The sequence below is a fragment of the Tetrahymena thermophila genome (assembly GCF_000189635.1).
Source record: "Tetrahymena thermophila SB210 genomic scaffold scf_8254487, whole genome shotgun sequence".
NCBI lineage: Eukaryota > Ciliophora > Oligohymenophorea > Hymenostomatida > Tetrahymenidae > Tetrahymena > Tetrahymena thermophila.
In genome coordinates this window covers 31,491-49,012 of record NW_002476262.1, presented here as the reverse complement: position 1 = coordinate 49,012, position 17,522 = coordinate 31,491, and the positions used below count along the sequence as shown (strand labels likewise).

The 17,522-nt window shown below is 21.7% G+C and overlaps 6 protein-coding genes across 6 annotated transcripts; 5 read left to right on the top strand and 1 right to left on the bottom strand. All coding sequences in view use genetic code 6, as the record gives it.

Moving 5' to 3' along the window:
• Nucleotides 1-541: 541 nt before the first annotated feature.
• On the top strand, nt 542-5,409 carry TTHERM_00499360 (DENN (AEX-3) domain protein; the record flags this gene model as incomplete). Its single annotated transcript, XM_001022194.2, has 13 exons — nt 542-1,067; nt 1,134-1,630; nt 1,695-2,955; nt 3,003-3,134; nt 3,375-3,561; nt 3,617-3,760; nt 3,819-4,044; nt 4,096-4,198; nt 4,246-4,319; nt 4,370-4,659; nt 4,706-4,826; nt 4,875-4,982; nt 5,041-5,409. 13 exons carry the CDS (start codon nt 542-544, stop codon nt 5,407-5,409), a joined length of 4,038 nt encoding a protein of 1,345 aa, XP_001022194.2.
• Nucleotides 5,410-6,097: 688 nt separating this feature from the next.
• TTHERM_00499350 (DNL zinc finger protein) lies at nt 6,098-7,267 on the top strand (the record flags this gene model as incomplete). Its single annotated transcript, XM_001022193.4, has 1 exon — nt 6,098-7,267. Exon 1 carries the CDS (start codon nt 6,158-6,160, stop codon nt 7,265-7,267), a length of 1,110 nt encoding a protein of 369 aa, XP_001022193.3. The 5' UTR covers nt 6,098-6,157.
• Nucleotides 7,268-7,610: 343 nt separating this feature from the next.
• On the top strand, nt 7,611-10,443 carry TTHERM_00499340 (tetratricopeptide repeat protein; the record flags this gene model as incomplete). Its single annotated transcript, XM_001022192.1, has 7 exons — nt 7,611-9,318; nt 9,369-9,497; nt 9,551-9,676; nt 9,726-9,851; nt 9,905-10,030; nt 10,083-10,208; nt 10,262-10,443. The coding sequence occupies 7 exons, from the start codon at nt 7,611-7,613 to the stop codon at nt 10,441-10,443; spliced, it is 2,523 nt and encodes an 840-aa protein (XP_001022192.1).
• A 204-nt stretch (nt 10,444-10,647) lies between these two features.
• TTHERM_00499330 (cysteine-rich secretory family protein) lies at nt 10,648-12,222 on the top strand (the record flags this gene model as incomplete). The annotated part of the gene is made up of 5 exons (XM_001022191.2): nt 10,648-10,869; nt 10,956-11,682; nt 11,737-11,978; nt 12,029-12,114; nt 12,168-12,222. The coding sequence occupies 5 exons, from the start codon at nt 10,648-10,650 to the stop codon at nt 12,220-12,222; spliced, it is 1,332 nt and encodes a 443-aa protein (XP_001022191.2).
• Nucleotides 12,223-12,287: 65 nt separating this feature from the next.
• On the bottom strand, nt 12,288-15,373 carry TTHERM_00499320 (ankyrin domain protein; the record flags this gene model as incomplete). Its single annotated transcript, XM_001022190.2, has 7 exons — nt 12,288-12,476; nt 12,535-12,591; nt 12,795-12,893; nt 12,941-13,084; nt 13,158-13,266; nt 13,997-14,122; nt 14,178-15,373. The coding sequence occupies 7 exons, from the start codon at nt 15,371-15,373 to the stop codon at nt 12,288-12,290; spliced, it is 1,920 nt and encodes a 639-aa protein (XP_001022190.2).
• Nucleotides 15,374-15,893: 520 nt separating this feature from the next.
• TTHERM_00499310 (parkin co-regulated protein) lies at nt 15,894-17,137 on the top strand (the record flags this gene model as incomplete). The annotated part of the gene is made up of 5 exons (XM_001022189.3): nt 15,894-16,122; nt 16,270-16,659; nt 16,708-16,802; nt 16,871-17,026; nt 17,078-17,137. The coding sequence occupies 5 exons, from the start codon at nt 15,894-15,896 to the stop codon at nt 17,135-17,137; spliced, it is 930 nt and encodes a 309-aa protein (XP_001022189.3).
• Between the last annotated feature and the right edge of the window lie 385 nt (nt 17,138-17,522).

Sequence of the window (17,522 nt, the reverse complement as noted above, 5' to 3'; positions counted from 1 at the left end):
AGTTTTTCAAGAATTAGCAGAATTATATTTAAATAAAAAGCAAAAAAGAACAATTTGATTGTTTTACTGTAATTTATATTAATTAGTTTGTGCTTTAACTCATATTTAAAATATTAATTAAAGTTATCAGTGCATGTTTTTTATAAATATAGTTTTATAAGCAAAATTTAAACTAAATTGACATATTATTTATTTATTTTGTGTTCAATATTTATTTTAGAAAATAGCTAATTGTTTTTATTTAAAATAAAAATTAATTTTTTGTACACTTAAACATTTTTTATCAGAAATATTTCAAGGAATAAGAATTACTTAGAATTTAAAATATGTATTATTTAAATAATCTCCTGTACCAATAATTTAAAAATTTTTCATTCAGAAAGATGTGAGGTAGCTTAATTAAAGATTAAAAACAAATATTTTGGATATGGGATTATTAAATAGTTTGCAAAAATATAGGTCTTAGGATTAGGAAAAATTTCAACTGTTTTTATTAAAATATTGATAAAAATAGAATTAAAAAATTTTGTTAAATAGTGAAATGAGTTAATTCCAAAGCAAAAGTAACAATGAAGAAATCTATAAATTAGTCGAAGCACTTAAGTAAAGCAAGAATTTCAATTAGTAGCTTTAATAAAAAAATGAAGAGCTAAAGTAGGATTTATCTAAGGTCTAGCTAAGTAAGGAATCATATAAAAAATAGTGTGAAGATTAAAAAAAAACTATCAAACTGCTACAAGAGCAAAATAAACAGTTATAATACAAATTATCATAATAAGATAAAGTCATTCATAATTTGTAAGAAGAATGCAAAAATGTTTTATCAATGAATTCCTCAAAAATAGGAAATCAATAAAATAGTCTTCTTGTTCATGATCATTAGTAGAGCGAAAATGTATAAGATGAGTAAAATACTGATAACCACATAAACCAAGCAAAAAATTTTGAAAGTACCAAGCCTTTATTTAACAAAAATAGTATTATCTAAAATGATAGCAAATTAAATTTTGTTCAAATGCCAGTTTCAACAATATATGTAGATGGACAAAATTAAAATGCCATCTCAAGTAATTAAAATAACTTCTCTTCTAATAAAAATAGCAATTTTTAAAATTATCAAAATTAATAACCAGATTAGCTTTATAGTATGCAAGAATAATCTAAAGGGAATGTGAACAGCGAATCATAAGCATCCCAAAGAAATATGTTCACTTTTTCAAAAGCCATCCCTAATTTAGAAAATCAAAGTACTGCAGATAGTGTAAATAATACAGATAATAAATTAACATACATTAGCCCTTACTCAGCTCCTTAAGTGCAAATTAATTTATTCCCAAATGATACCTAATCAAACAAGCAAAGAAGTAATGATAAACTCTAATTAAATGAATCAAATCTGTCAGTATCTAGTTCTAGGTTTGATCACTCTCCAAATAATAGATATAACGGAGCATCCAATTTTAAAAATATTTAAAAAAAATATGAGCAAAACTTCTTAAAAATTAGCTAAAACTCGAATATATTTTCATCAAGCTAGAATAGCAGTCCAATTAACAAATAAACTTAGTCTGCAGGAAATACTGATTACAATAACATAAATATTGATAATAATATAATATAAAAATAGAAAGTAAAATATTTTTAAATTTTTAGAGAAAAAAATTATTTAAATATTTATAAAAATATAACAACAGGGTAAAGAAGGTAGCCTTTAATTATCAAATAATAAAATCCATGAAAACGAACCTAATTACACTGATGATGAGGATGAAGATAGTGATGATTAATAAAACTCTGGTAATAGGGAAGAAGATGATTTTGATGAAAATTCAAGCTATACTAATATTAATAATAATAATAAAAGTCTTATAACTAGTAAATAAACTCCAAAAGAATTTGAAATTAAATAAAATATGATAATGAATACATCTAATCATTCAAATAGTTTTAATAACTAAGATACAACAAGATTAACAAACAGCTATGTATTAAATGATGATTCTAACTAAAATGAACCTATTTTTCATTAGCCCAAATAAATGACATTTGGAATTACAGAAAGTCCTTAACTCAATTACTTTAGATAAGAACTAAAAGGATAGACTGCTTAATTTATTGATCCTAAATCATAATTGTATGGTGAATTAAATTAAGACTCTGCAGTCAACAATTAACCTTAAAGCAATTATCAATATGATAAGCAATCAAATAAAAATAATAATCAGAAGATTTTCAATAACTAAAATTAATACCACCATAGAAACTAAACTTTATAGGAGTAGTAAAAAATTTAAGAAAAATAATAAAATTTAACTACATCTTAAACTAAAACAAGAAAGATATTTGAATAGTTTCCTTAAATGCACTACTCTAATAGTATGAACCAAATAAACAATTAATAAGTTTAAATTTCTTAAAATTCGCAAGTCTAGTAAATATAATAAGGAATACCAAATAAAATTTTTAATCAGGATAACTCCATAAGCTAATCTTAGATATCTTTTAATAATTAAAATTAATTTTATAGTACTTAACATTAATAAATAAACCTAAAAAATAGCTAAAATCTACTATAAGACAATGATCATTCGTAACACTCTGCTTTTTTTGAAGTTGGAAGCATAATATTTAATGATAATAAATCAGAAAAGTAACATTCTTAGGTTATATACTCCTCTGAATAAAAATAAAGTGAATTATAAGGAGGTTAAATAAAACACATTCAAGCAAGAAGATTAAATACTTAAGATTATATGTAAAGCTAAATTTCAAATTTAGATGGATATCAAAGTAATTTAAAAGAATTGTATCCTTAAAAAATACTAAATATGCAAAATTATGCATTTAAAGCTTCTAATTAAATAACATTTTAGAATTAAAATAATTTTATAAATGATAATTTTTAAAATAATAATCAAATTAATATTTATGAACCTGACAGCAATTTTTCTTCAGGTAAAACTTAATTTTTTATCAAAGTTAATTTTCATGTTAAATAATAGGTTTAGGTAGTAAGATAGCAATATAATAGTTTAATGATGCTAATGATAAAAGTAAATTTTATGGAAGCTGTAATATTTAATCATCTATAGAATCAACTAGCATAAATGAAAGTATATAAAAGGTGCAAAAAGGTAATTTATTCATTAAATAAAATTATATAGCTTCTCAAAAATTAATTCTCCAACCCCTTATTTATCATATATTTTATTTTTTTGTAACACATTATATTTATTTAATAGGTAAAGCAAACTTTTTTTATTTTTAAAAAATTAATTTAAATGAAATTTAAAATAAGAATAAATTACATATTTTAGAAAATTATCCTAAATTAATTTAAATGATTATAATTGATTTATTTTTAAATTATTTAGTATAGATAAAAAGTCCTAAAAATATGATGGATATTTCAAAAAAATTTTAAAACTAAGATAAAGGCTATTCAGATTATTTAAATGAAGAGTTTGTCAGCAAGAATAATTTAATGGAAAATTTTTTTATACTATCTGCAAATTAAACATAAATAAAAGAAAGAGTAATGACTACAAATGAAGTTTAAGTGTAAATAAATAGTTTTAATTTTATTAATAAATTATTTTACTTATTGATTAATTAGAGTAAAAGCAGAAACAATATATAGTTATCCTAAGCTTAATGAATAAACAAGATAAATAGAAGAAACAGTACATTAATTATCTTTTCCTTATGGAGTATTTATAAAATAAAAGCAAAAAACATAATCCTAAAGTGATCTTCTTTAGTAAGTTATTTTAAATGGATTATCCAACTTAAGTTGTTAATTAATTTTTTAAAATTAGGATACTGATGCACGATAAGAATAACATGAGTTCTGATTAATTTGTTTTTACCATCAAAACAATTTAATCTTATGAAAAATATGATAATAGCAACAAGAACTCTATTTCAACATAAAAAGATATTGTGGATGTAGCAAATCCAAGTAATCTATTATATTGCATTTGTGTTTAATAAAAAACATTTATTGATTTCAAAGATCCTAAGCAATAATCTAAGAGCTAAAAGGTAATTTTAAGTTAATATGAACTGTTTTTAATTTTTCTTAATTTTTAATAGAAGTTGAAAAAAGAATTTTACTATGAAGTAGAATCTGTCTATTGTATAGTAACTAAATTTCCTCATATACAATTTTATCTAGAAGTTATTGAAAATATCTTAAGTAAAATATATTTAATGACTCAAAAGTAAATAATTTAATATAAATAGGTATGGTAAAAGTAGTCAAGTCATAAAAGTTGTACTCAGTTAATCCATATGATATGGATTTATTTTTTTATAAAGTAAGCAAACTTTTATCATTTTATAAAATAATGTTAAATTTATCAAATAGAATTTATAATCTGAAATTGAGGCTAAGCTTGCGACCTTACTACATACTAAAATTCCTTTATTCAAAACAGGAAGATTCTCCTTGCCTAAATTAGAACTTGATCAAAAACATGTCAATTTGTATATGTAAGATGCTGAATATTGTTAATATCTTGAGTGCTAATGGGGTTTGCTAGATTGTCTTAAAAAGTTTAAAGATATCAAATATTTTGTTAAGCTCTATATATCATTACTTCTTGAAAGATCAGTTGTATTTGTTTCAATGTCAAGATCAGTTCTATCATAATTTATGTATTACTTATTTTATAAATTAAATTTACAATTTTTTTATAAATAGACTTTTATTCCATTCTATATTAAAACCCTTGAAGTGGACTCATGCTATGATAACTACATTACCTAAGTCTCTTTTTGATTACCTTCATTCTCCTACACCAATAATTATTGGAATAAATGATGTAAATTTAAAATTATTTGTAGAAATTTTCACTAATCTATTTCTTTAGACAAAATAAAACTTAGAATCTAATTAGTTTAAAGAAAAATTTTCTGACTCCTTTAATATTGTGTACTTAGACGACATGAGTTTTTCATTTATGAATGACTTAGTTTTTGTAATTTGATTAGAAATCAAATATTGTTATTAATATTTGTTTATTGAAAACTAAATAGGAAGAAAACTCAGATTTCATCTGCATATTAAATATGGAATTAGAAGGATAATTTGAAAAATTATAAGCAAAAACATTAACTCCTAGAAATAAAACTAGTTTTGATCATCAAATTGATGAAAGAAAAAACTAAGAAGAAGTAGCAAATAATATATTAAGATTAACAAAATAATTATTTTTAGATCATATTGTTTAGCATATACCGAAATAACCAATCTTTAAAAACGGTTATTAAAATAAAAACCTTGATTATTCTTTAATACACGAAGAGATTATTAATTCTAAAAATAATCCTGATTCTTTTTTACAAGAGTTTTTTAAAACCTAAATATTTGCTTATTATTTAGAAGAATACTATGGAATTATTTGAGTAAAATTAGGTATCTAGTTAGTCTATTTATGAATTATATTATTAAAATAAATTAAATTATTTTGTTGTAAATAATTATTTTGATTATTTTACTTTATATTATATTGTGACTGATATTTTAATATTTACCTTTTATAAATTATAGTTTGTTAAATACTTTAATAACAAGTAAATCTTGTTTAATTTAAATTGATATTAAATTTAATTTTTTAAATAACAGCACATTTTCATTATTTTAATTAAATATAAATTAAATACAAATAAATATGAAATATTTTTATTCTTTTTTTTTTAAATATTGTAAATAATTTTTTCTAATTATTATTTGAGAACAATTTATTACAAAAATTTTTTTCTTTCTTATTTTAATGCAAAATTTCAATAAAATATCCTTAAAAAACAAAACACGATAATTTTTATTCATTTTTTTTACAATCTACCTATCTTTATATGGAACAATAATTTTAAATTATTTTTTTTTGGGTTTAAATGAAAAATATTAAATTAGTTTAATATTTAATTTTTATTCATACATCAATCATATATACTTTTTAAATTCCAGAAAAATCTTTAAATGTTAGCTTTTATACTATTTAATATATTTATATTGATTTTAGATATATTTTTTCAAGAATATTGTTAGTGCTTAGACAAATTTTCTTTTTAAATTAATTGTGATATAATTAAAATAATCTTTGCTTATTTAAAAATTTCAATATTAGATAGAGATAAAAAGTAAGAATAGAATATGTAGAACTTATCAAAAATTGCTCTTAATACACTCAAGAGCTAAAGCTAATAAAATTACTTCTTGAGAAAATTAATGAAATTTTAGAAATAACAATTTGGCTTGAATTATCATTTTAATTTTCCTTTAAAAGGCAATTTATGTTACTTATCTTCTTTTAGATTCTCTTCTTAAAATAGATGTAAAAGTAATCCTGATAAAACCTGCTAGAATAATGGAGCTTGTCATTCGAAATAAGAAAGCTGTCATGATCATGAAACTTGCTAGAATTAATAAACATAACCAAATCATTAAAACCAGGAAGATCCTGATATCACTAGATTAAAAGAATTGCTTAACTCATTTTCGAAAGATAATTAACAAAACCATCATCACGAACATGGATGTTGTGGTGGATAAAAGGAATGTGGTTCAAATAAAATGAAAGGCTAAGACCATGAGCATGAACATGAGAATGGATGTTGTGGAGGCCATCATCATCACCACCATCACCATGATCATGGTATGGCAAATTCTAACTAAAATCAAGATAATTCAGTTTCAGGAAATCATAATCATGAACATGGAGTAGATCACCACCACCATCATCATGATGGTTGTTGTGGACATGATCATCACCATGACCATGATCACCATCATAATCATGGTAACGATGCTATTGATATTGAGTAGTTATCCAAATAGAAAGTAGAAACAAAAGAGTACTAATTAAACTCTGGAGATAAAGTTGAGGCAGTTCTAACAGGTGATAATACAATTTCTTATAGTAAGATTTCTCAAATAAAAGGTGTTAAAGCAAGAGAATTCGAACACGGTTAATTACTTATGATATTTACTTGTGGTGTTTGCGAAACAAGATCTGCCCGTAGTTTTACAAAAAAAGCTTATAATGAAGGGGTAGTACTAATTAGATGTGAAAAATGTGATAGTTTGCATCTTGTAGCTGATAATCTTGGCTGGTTCGATGATAAAAAATAAAATATTGAAACAATAATGGAAAAGAAGGGTGAAAATATTTAAAAAGTAGATGATAGTGAAGCTATTAATGACATAATATCTAAATTTGTTAATAAGGAAGATTTAATTGACTAAAAAACTTAAAATTCTTGATATTTATAATATTTAAATGAATTAATTCATTTATTGACTGTAACTTTAAATTATTTTATTTCTTGTAAACATTTTTTTAGTTTTAAAATCTACTATAAAAATTAATAATATAATTAAGTTATTGTTTGATAATTATAAATAAATAGTATTTTATTTTTTAACTTGCATTTCATTCATGTTTTAATATTGCGTATGTGTACATATGTTGACGACTGTTTTTACACGGTTGCATCAGATCAAAAATTAAAAATTAATTAAATTTTCTAGATACTTAAAAAAATTAGAAATTAAAAAAGATACTAATATAAATATTTAATTGAAAAAAAAGATTTGGTTGATAGCAATGAGGCCTTGGTTAAAAAATAAATAATAAAACATTAGCGAAGAGTAAAATGTTGATTAAGTTAAAAATATTTTAGATTTAGTTTAGCTTATTCAGTAAGAAAGGAATAGCAATTAAAAAAGTAGATAATCATTGAGAGGAGAGTTTTTGTTTGAAAAAATTTAGGAATTAGAAACCAAACTTAAAGAATTATAAAATGATAAAATATAATAGAATATAGCAGACCATTTTGCATCTTACATTTCATACTTAATTAACCTTTATGTGAATGTTAAAGGTGAGTTGCTTGATTAGCAATTTTTATAGAAAATAGTACAACTAAAAATGAAAATTTAATGGAAAAGCAATAAGTTTTTTACCATAGTAGATGATAAAAATGAGTTTTTAGTTTTCTAAAATAAAGTAGAAGCAGATGAAACAAATATTAAGGTTGTTATTAAAGATAGCACTTAGAAAGTTAGTTTTAGTCTAGGTCCATTAAACATAGAAGCTTTAATTTAAGATGAAATGAAAACTGATTTGGAAATTCATAGATTACTTGAAAAGAAGGTTAGCATAAACTCAAGTATCTACAGTTTATATGAAGCTTTCGATGTAAAGCAATCTTAAAAATATTATTTGGCAGTAGTTCCATTTGATAATTAACAACTTTCACCTATAAATTCAATAACTAATTTTCTTTATCATATTTATCTTTCTGATAAATATGCAGAAAATATTTCTCCTATATCTAAAAACATAGTTAAAATAAATGACAAGAATTATGGTACAAAGCTAGTATTCCTTATTCAAAAACCATAATGTACATTATTTGATTTAATTAAAGAAAGATCAATAAATAAGTAATATTTTTCCTAAGGCTCAATGAAAAAAATATTTACATAGCTAGTAGAATTATTGTATGAAATTCAAAATGAACTTAATATCAGTATAAATGATTTAACTGTTGATAACATAGGATATTATAAGAACTCAGATAGCTATAAAATATTGTCTTTAGATATTTTAACTAACAAAGAAACAGAATTAGTAGGTAAAATACATTCACTCCCAAAAGAATTTTATAGCCAGTACACTTAGAATGAAGCAAACAAGTTTAATAGTTATAATTATTCAATGTTTTAACTAGCATAAAGTCTTTTATAGGTTTATAATTTGAATGCAAAATAATACGAAATTAGTGAGTTAGATGATCTGGTTAAATAGCTCGAAGAAAAAGAAAAATCAAATCAACTTGATGATTTCCTAAAGATTATCTACTATTTATTCAAATATGACAAAGATAAAGTAAAAGAATAGCTATCTGAATTAAAAAAAAACAAATAGGAGGAAATAGAATAATAAAAATAAGATTAAAATAAAGACGAAGTAACAGACTCGGAACTTTCTAAAAAAATAGTTGAAAAAATAAAAAAGAAAAAGAAACCTTTAACTCTCTAAGAAACTTTAAATATTGCAATTGGATATTACGAAATAAGTGACAAAAATAGATCAATTAAAGCTTACAGGGAGTTTATATAAAAATCTTAAGACCATAGTTCTGCAACTGAAGTTAATTAATTGCAAGTTTAAAAAGATATCATTTTTGCTACTAAGGAGATATCTTAAATTTATTTAAGCTTAGATGATCTTAATGAAGCAATCACCAATATAAGATAGGCAGCATAATTGTGTTAATAGTACCAGTTAGTTGAAGATTTGAAATTTGGTAGGCAGTTTAAAAATAAATAAATAATTAAAATATTTTTTTTAAAAAAGTATCATATGATTGGAATGGAATTGGAGCTAAGCTTTAATAAAAAGGTTTATTGAAAGAGCAAATTAATTTGCATAAAGAAATTTTATCAATTCTTGAATAAAATCTTAATAACAAAGATGATTCTTCTAGTAATTTGAATATTTATAATATTATGTTTTAATTAAATTTTTTAAAAATTTAGTTTCATATACACTAAGTATGTTGGGAGAGGCATACAAAAATGTTGGTGAAATTGGGTTAGCAAAATAAAGCATTGAAAGATCGTATGAAATAGATAAAAAATTGTATGGAAATAACAGCTTGCAGAGTAAATTAAATTTAAGTTTACAATTCTTAATGATATCATAAAAATAAAGTTGCTATATCTCTACATGAAGTTGGTACTATTTAATTGTTGAAAGGCATGTTTACAGAAGCTATTTGTAATCTTGAAAAATCTTTAGAGATTAAAAAATAAAAATTAAAATAATCAGACCCAGACAGTAATGAATTTAATTTGTTTATAAATTAAAAATAAATATAACAAAAATAATAGTTGCAAGAGGATTAAACAACTTAGCAGAAGCCTATAGGGGTTTGGGAAACAATAAAAAAGCTTTAGAATTATTTGAATAAGCTTTAACTATTTTCAATGAAGCAAAATTAACAGAATCTTAAGAGGGTAAAATATTTATCTATCAACAAATTTATATTTTATTTATTAATTGTAATAGTTTCACCAACTTTGAACAATATTGGTATTATTTTGTATTAGTAAGGCAGCTATGAAAAAGGAATTGAATTTTTGGAAAAAGCCTTGAAAATAGAATAAAAAGTGTTAGGAGAAAACCACTAAAATAGTAAGCAAGAATAAAATTAATTAAAATAATTTTTTTTTTCAAATATATAATAGATGCATAAACTATGTTTAACATGATGATTATGCTTCAGAAAATAAACAAAATAGAAGAAGCAGTATAATACGGGTCTTAAGCTTACAGAATATTTTTAAATATTTATCCTGCAGGGCATCCAACTTTAGTTTAATGCAATCAAGTTTTAACATTTTTGTCATCAAAATTAAAAAATAATTGAATAAACTGTAAATATTTATTTTTATAATTTATGTAAACTTATTTAATTCTATCTATAAAATTTTATGCTACTTTCTATTTTGCAGATCATTTGATTTTTTAATATTTTGCAAACTTACAAAAGATATCTGATATCTATTTTTGATAAATAAGTAAACAATTTTTTTTTTCTGCAATAAAGATTAAATCAAAGAGAATTTATAAAATGAACAAATAAATCAAACTCTCTGTTAGGATATCAAGAGAGCTAACATTTATTAATGTCGAAGAAATTGAAAAGTTTTTAGAGGAACACTAGTGGATTAAAGAAAAATATTAATATTCATCAAATATGGATCTTAATGAAATATATGATGATCTACTTGATTACTTAGAGTCTAAGAAGGAAAGATATTCAACTCTTAGCCAAATTGTTACCCAAAATAAAGTAAATTTTGAAATTAAACATAAAATTAGTGTCAATTTTAGAAACATTTTCAATGATGAGAATTCTAATGTTGTTTTATGTTTTAGAAATAATAAAATAGTGAACTAGCAAAATTCGTAAGCCAAGAATTTAAGGAATATAACTTCTTGAAAAAAGTTGATGAGATCAGAGAATCACTTTCAGCCAACAAATAAAATCTTTAAAATCATCTCTAATTTATTTTGTGTTCATTAGAAACATTAATTGAAAATTAAAATAATATTCCTGTATATATACATTTTGATAAATTTAAATACACGAAGGCTGATGATCTTATAAATTTGTTAGAATTTTTCGGATTTATTTAAGTGGAACCATAAAAATAAGGTTAAACTACACTAGAGTGCTAAAATCCAGATGTTAATTTTACTCAAAATGCCATCGTCCACCTAAGTGATAATCTTAAAGAAGATTTATTCTATGATGAAATACAAATATAAAAAGAATAAGAAAGACAAAAAGAAATAGAAAAGAAAATGTAATCTTTAAATGCACACAAACACAAATCTCATAATTTGTATGAGTTCCATAAGAAATAAGATATCAATGACTAAAAATAAAATAGTATTTAAGCAAGAGTACAAGAATAGATTAAAGCTTAATTATTTAAAAGTAGAAATCCTTTTTTATAGAGATAAGGTGTAACATTATCAGATGCAGTTTAGCAAGCATAAAGAGAATCATTTTATAGTAGCCAAAATGCTAATTAAAATATTTAAGCTTAATAATAAAAAAATGATATTAAAATATTTGATGAATTTGAAAAATTAGCAGGTATTTATTTTTATAAAATAGAAAAATTTTAATTTTAATTATTGTAAAATAAAGAAAAAGACATTGCAAAACATATAAATTAGTATAGATATTAGTTATAATTATCTGCTTTGATTGTTAATGAGGATATTTCAAAAGTTGCAAGAAATCATTCTATAAATATGGGTCTAGAAAAAACTTCATTTGGACATGAAAACTTTTCTGAAAGAAAAGAAGTTATTTGTTAAATATATAAAAAGACTACTTTTACTTGTGAAAATATATTTTAATACTACACATATTTAGGCATTGCAAAGGTAATTTTTATACATAAAACAATTTCGTCAATAAAATAACCTTAAATTAGATGGCTTTAGATTTTTGGAAAGAATCTCATGGAAATCATGAAAATATGATTTCGAACTCAAACTATATAGGAGTTGGAGTTAAAAGGTAAAATAGTTTAATTAATTTTGAAATAACTAAAAATTATATTTTTTCAAAAGAAACGAAAAAGGGATATGGTACATCACATGCATTATCTGTAGAATTGAAGAATGAAAATCAATTAAGTGTTTTGTAAATAGATTTAAAAGCTAATAAATAAATTTTAATTATTTCTAATATCAACTTTTCAGTGTTTGTATGTACTTTTACCACACTAACTGATGCTTCTGTTTAGGTATCATACCTAAAATAATATCAATTTATTTGAATTTGTTAAGATATAAAATTATTTGTATGTTTTCATTAGCAGCCTTTAAATAATTAAGTTAGCTTGTAGACCAGGGTGAAGCTTTATTTTCTAGAAGCAGCTAATTCATTTTAGAAATTATATTATTTTTATTAAATTATCTAAATTGTTAAATTTACCAAACAAATTTTTTCAAGACCAGCTTTTAAAGCAAAAAACAAAGGTGTCCTGCCCATCTTTTTAAATTTAATTAAGATTTAAAAATTATTAAATTTATTAAAATAATTTCCAAAGAAAAATTCTAATAATAGTCCATTCAAAATAGTTAATTAAAAATCAAAAATTAAAATAAGTCATAAGTAACAATTTAAATTAGAAAAAAAACAATGATAAAATTGGTTCTTAAACAGTTTATATTTAAATCATTAATATTTATTACAATATCTTTCTAATTAACATCTGCTCCATTTTTAATAAGTATATCAACAATCTAATAATGATTTCTTTTGGTAGCCCAATGTAGAGCAGTCTAGTAAATCTATTAAAAAGTAAAAATAAGTATTGGGTTTTTAGTTTTAATATTACATAATCAAAATCAAAAACAAGAAATCTATTTTCATTTAAACATTCAATAACTTTCATTATATCTCCTAATTTTGCTGCCTAAATAAGCTCATATGAAAATTTTTTTTAAAAAGGCTTACTGCTAAAGATTTGTGCTTATGAAAACTAAATTTGTTTATTTTAAAATAAATAAAATAGCTTTAAAATAAAATCATTATTTAAAATAAGTAGTAATTACGTCTTCTATCTTAACATTAATACTTTTTAAATGATAAATAGCTTTTCTTAGGGCTGTTAAAGCTTATCCAGGTGACAATTTATTTCTTTAATTTTAGCAAACAATCTATCTAAATATAATATTATTTTAATTAATTATATCAGTTTAGCAATTATGCTGCTATGAGTTTATAATTTATTTATCTTGAGTTTAGATCTACTTAGATTTTAAATACGTAAGCTGTTTAGAAGACTAGCTATGAACTAAGATTTATTTGTTCTCTCTTTCTATATTTAATAATATCAAAATATTTTAATAATTCTTGTAATAATTAAAGTTGGAACTTTTAAAAAAATCTTTAAACCTTCTAAAAAATTATTTTATTAAATAAATATATCAAACAATTTATTGAATCATTTGTTTTTAAATTCTTTACTTATTATCTTATAAAAGTTATAATTTAATTCAATTAAAATATTCAAGAATAATTAAAAAGATAATCAACTGTTATCATTTTTTAATTTAATTTATAAATTTGTTTTATTTTTAATGTTATATTCAGTTTGTTATTATAAAATTATTTATTTTCATCTAAAAATATTTCTTATTTTCCTATTTCAATAGCTATTTTATTTGTTAAATTTTATTAGAATCAAACTTTTATTTTTAAATTATTAGAAAATATTGAATTTTAATGATTTAAATTTTTATAAATTAATACTTAAGAAGTTCTAAAATTTAATTTTATTAGTAAGAAGAATTCAATAAGTTTAAGATATTTTTTTATAATTTAAAATAAAAAAAATAAAAAATAAGCAAAATTTATAATTTTTTTATTACAGAGATCTTGATTTACTTACTCTTTTGTTTAATGGATAACCTCTTATCCTTAGATTTTTTTGTTATCTTCAATTTTATGATTGACATTCTAATAATTCTAATAGGTATTTTAATCTTTATGTTAATTTTTTTGGCTATGTTTAAGTCTTTTTTTAATAAAAAGTAAAATAAAATTTTAGTTTAAAAAAATAAAAATTTTACTTTAAACACCTATATTATATTTATTTAGTTCTAAGCTTAATGTTGAAAGAAGTTTATAATAACTACATTTAAGTTTATTTCGAGTTAGGGGATTTTTCTTGTTTGAAAACATTTTTAAAGCAAGTTGGAACATTTAATTTAAATTTTATGTCATCATATTTAGGACTATCTTTAAAAATATTAAAGAAATTTGCAATTTTATTTGTTTCTTTTGTTTATATGCTATTCTTTTCATAATTAGCTTCAATTTATAGTTTTTTAGTTTAATCTGAATCATTTTTTTTTAAAAGTTTGGTTGCTAGAACATTTGTTTTATTATTATTTTAATTAACAAACTTATCTTGAAATTTTTACAAATTTTGATCAAGTGATTTATCAGATTGATTTTTAATTATAGAACCTAGTTTTTTTTACATTTTATTTCTTTAATTAATAGAATATTAGTGATCATCATTTTCTATAGAAACATCAAAATCTTTTAAACTTCTTTCTAATTGTGTTTATTAAAGTTAAGAATGATTAGAAATACTATTTTTGTTTTTTTATACAGAATCTTTACTTAGAATACTACTCAAATTATTTCTTTACATATCTATTTGCTAAATTAATTTTGAGATCGAAATATTATTTTAAAAGTTAGTCTTACTCTAATGCTATTGTTTTATCAAAAATGAACGAGTATTATTTTCTGGTTAAAAGTTAATACTTTAACTTAAACTTGGTTAAAAATCTATTTAACTATTAATATTTAAAAACTATTAATTGTATTTTTCATTAATGCAGCTTCTGCTACTTTAAATTTAAGAAGGACTAGGTAAAGTTTTAAAGTCTTTTGATGATTATGACGCTTTTAGTAGATCAGATAATATAAAATGCTTATTGCTTTTGCTACGTGATCTAGTTTATTTTTCAATAATATTATTGGTCAAATAACTTAAACTCTTAAGCTATTTTTGGTTTTAATGTTAGTATTATATATTTTAAATGTGCTTGATATCTTCCTCTTCACCATTATTATTTTTAGGAAAGTAGAATTTAGATGTAGAATTTTTATTACTTTGTGGACTTATAAGGTGGAAAGTTTGTACATAAAAATTAGTATTTGTTGAAGTTGAGGAAATCTAAGCAGAATAGTTAGAAGCTAAACTGTGGCTTTTCACTCTTCCATTTTAGTAAATTTTTTTATTTGTATCCATGAATAATCTTTGCTATTTAATATATTTAATTCAATAGGTTTCTTTTATTAGATATTAGATTATTGTTAGCTATTCACGTTTTCTATCCAGGTTCTCAAACTTATTTCTACTAAAAAATTTTTTTATTAACTCTAAAAAATATTTTAAAATATAATAACATGATTTAAAATATATATGATTATACTTTTATTATTTAGTTTGCAATTTATTTTTGATGAGGAACCAAGTATTTGCTCTATTTTTGGAAGTCAATCAGGGTTTTAAGAATTGTAAATTTATTTGTTTTTAAGAGAAATTATGGCTTTTGATTATTGAATTAGAATGAACAAAAATTTATTTTGTAAAAAGTTGCTTTTTATCAATAAATTAGTGATATTAAAATAAATAATAGTTATAAATTTACCAAACAACAATAATAACTAACATTTTAGTAGATAGAAATAAAATTACTTCATAATTAATAAGTAAAGATCATTTGATTATTTTAGAAAAAGTAAATAGCAATTGTAAAATAAAAAGAATGAATAATAAAAGTGTTTAGCTTTAAAAATCGCCATAGTTGAAGGGACAAAATCTAGCTTCTTCTTTAGTAGCTTCTGATCATATGAAAAGCTTATTAGCAAAAAATGCAAATTAGATATTTAAGCCATGGAATAATAAATACACTCCTAATGCTCCTTAATCACCTTTTGGAGATTTTCCTAAAGATTTTATGAAAGGCGTTGAAAAAACTAGAGTATCTCCTTTAGGTATACTTCTATTCTTTCAAATTTTAGTACTTTGAATCTATTATTTTTTTTTCATTTCTTATTTACTTTTAATGTATTTAATCAAATGAACTAGTAGCTTAAATAAGCTTAGATGATAATATATGTTATTTATTCTTTTTAAATTAGTAAGAAACAGCTAAAATATTCTAAATAGTTTAACATAAGACACTTCAAACATAGGATCAAGGATGAGTCCTTACAAAGTCAATAAGAGCTCTCCTCCAAAAGCTGGAGCACTTGAAAGAAGACTCATACCTTAAAGCGAATTTCGTAGATATTACGATAGAGCTGATTTACCAATAAAGGTGAATCATTCTGGTGGAGGTAGTAAATTAATATGGAAAATTGATCCTGCATAATTAGATTATCATCATTATCTTCCTATTTTTATTGATGGAATGAGAGAAAAAGTAGACCCTTATAGAACATTAAGCATTTTAGGAACTTTTGATCTGATAGAAAAAGGTGAAAATAAAATTCTACCTGTTATTCCTTAGCTTATTATGCCACTCAAAAGTATAAATATTTTAAATAAAATTATTGTTAATATTTAATGTATAAAAGCTAATTTAAACACAAGAGATATTGAAATTATATCAATAACTCTAAGAGTTATTTAAAAATTGGTCCTATCAGGAAATATGGTTGGAGAAGCGCTCGTAATAAAAATTATTATATAAAATGAAAACAATAAATTATTTACTTATAATCTTAAAAAATAATAAAGGTTCCTTATTATAGATAGCTGCTTCCTGTGTTTAATCTATATAAAAATTACAATAAGAACAGTGGAGATTTTATGGATTTTGGCTAAAGAAATAATATGAGTTTGGGAGATATCATATAAGAAACTCTAGAACTTCTAGAGAGAACGGGAGGAGATGTAAAATATTAAAATTGTGAAAAAAATTAATATATTTTTTATGAAAATTAGGATGCGTTTATAAATATAAAATATATGATACCTACTTATGAAAGCTGTATATTTACATGATTAAATACTACATCAGTTATTTGAAAGTAAAAATAATATTTAATAGTAATATGAAAAAGCAATATAAAATAATAAATAATATATAAAATATATATATAAATTTAAAATATACATACCTTTAATGTTATTCCGTTATAAATTAGAAAAAATATATTCAATCTATATCAAAAGTTAACATAACTATCCTTTATTTACTTACATTACTTTTTATTATTATTTATTTTTTATATAAATTAAATTTTAAAGTTACATAAAAATGAATAATTTTTTAAAATAAATATTTTTAATTTTTTTAAATTTTACAATTTTTAATGAAAAGTAATTATTTTAAATTTGAAATATTTTTCACAATAATTTATTTATTTTATGTGAATTGAATGAAGAA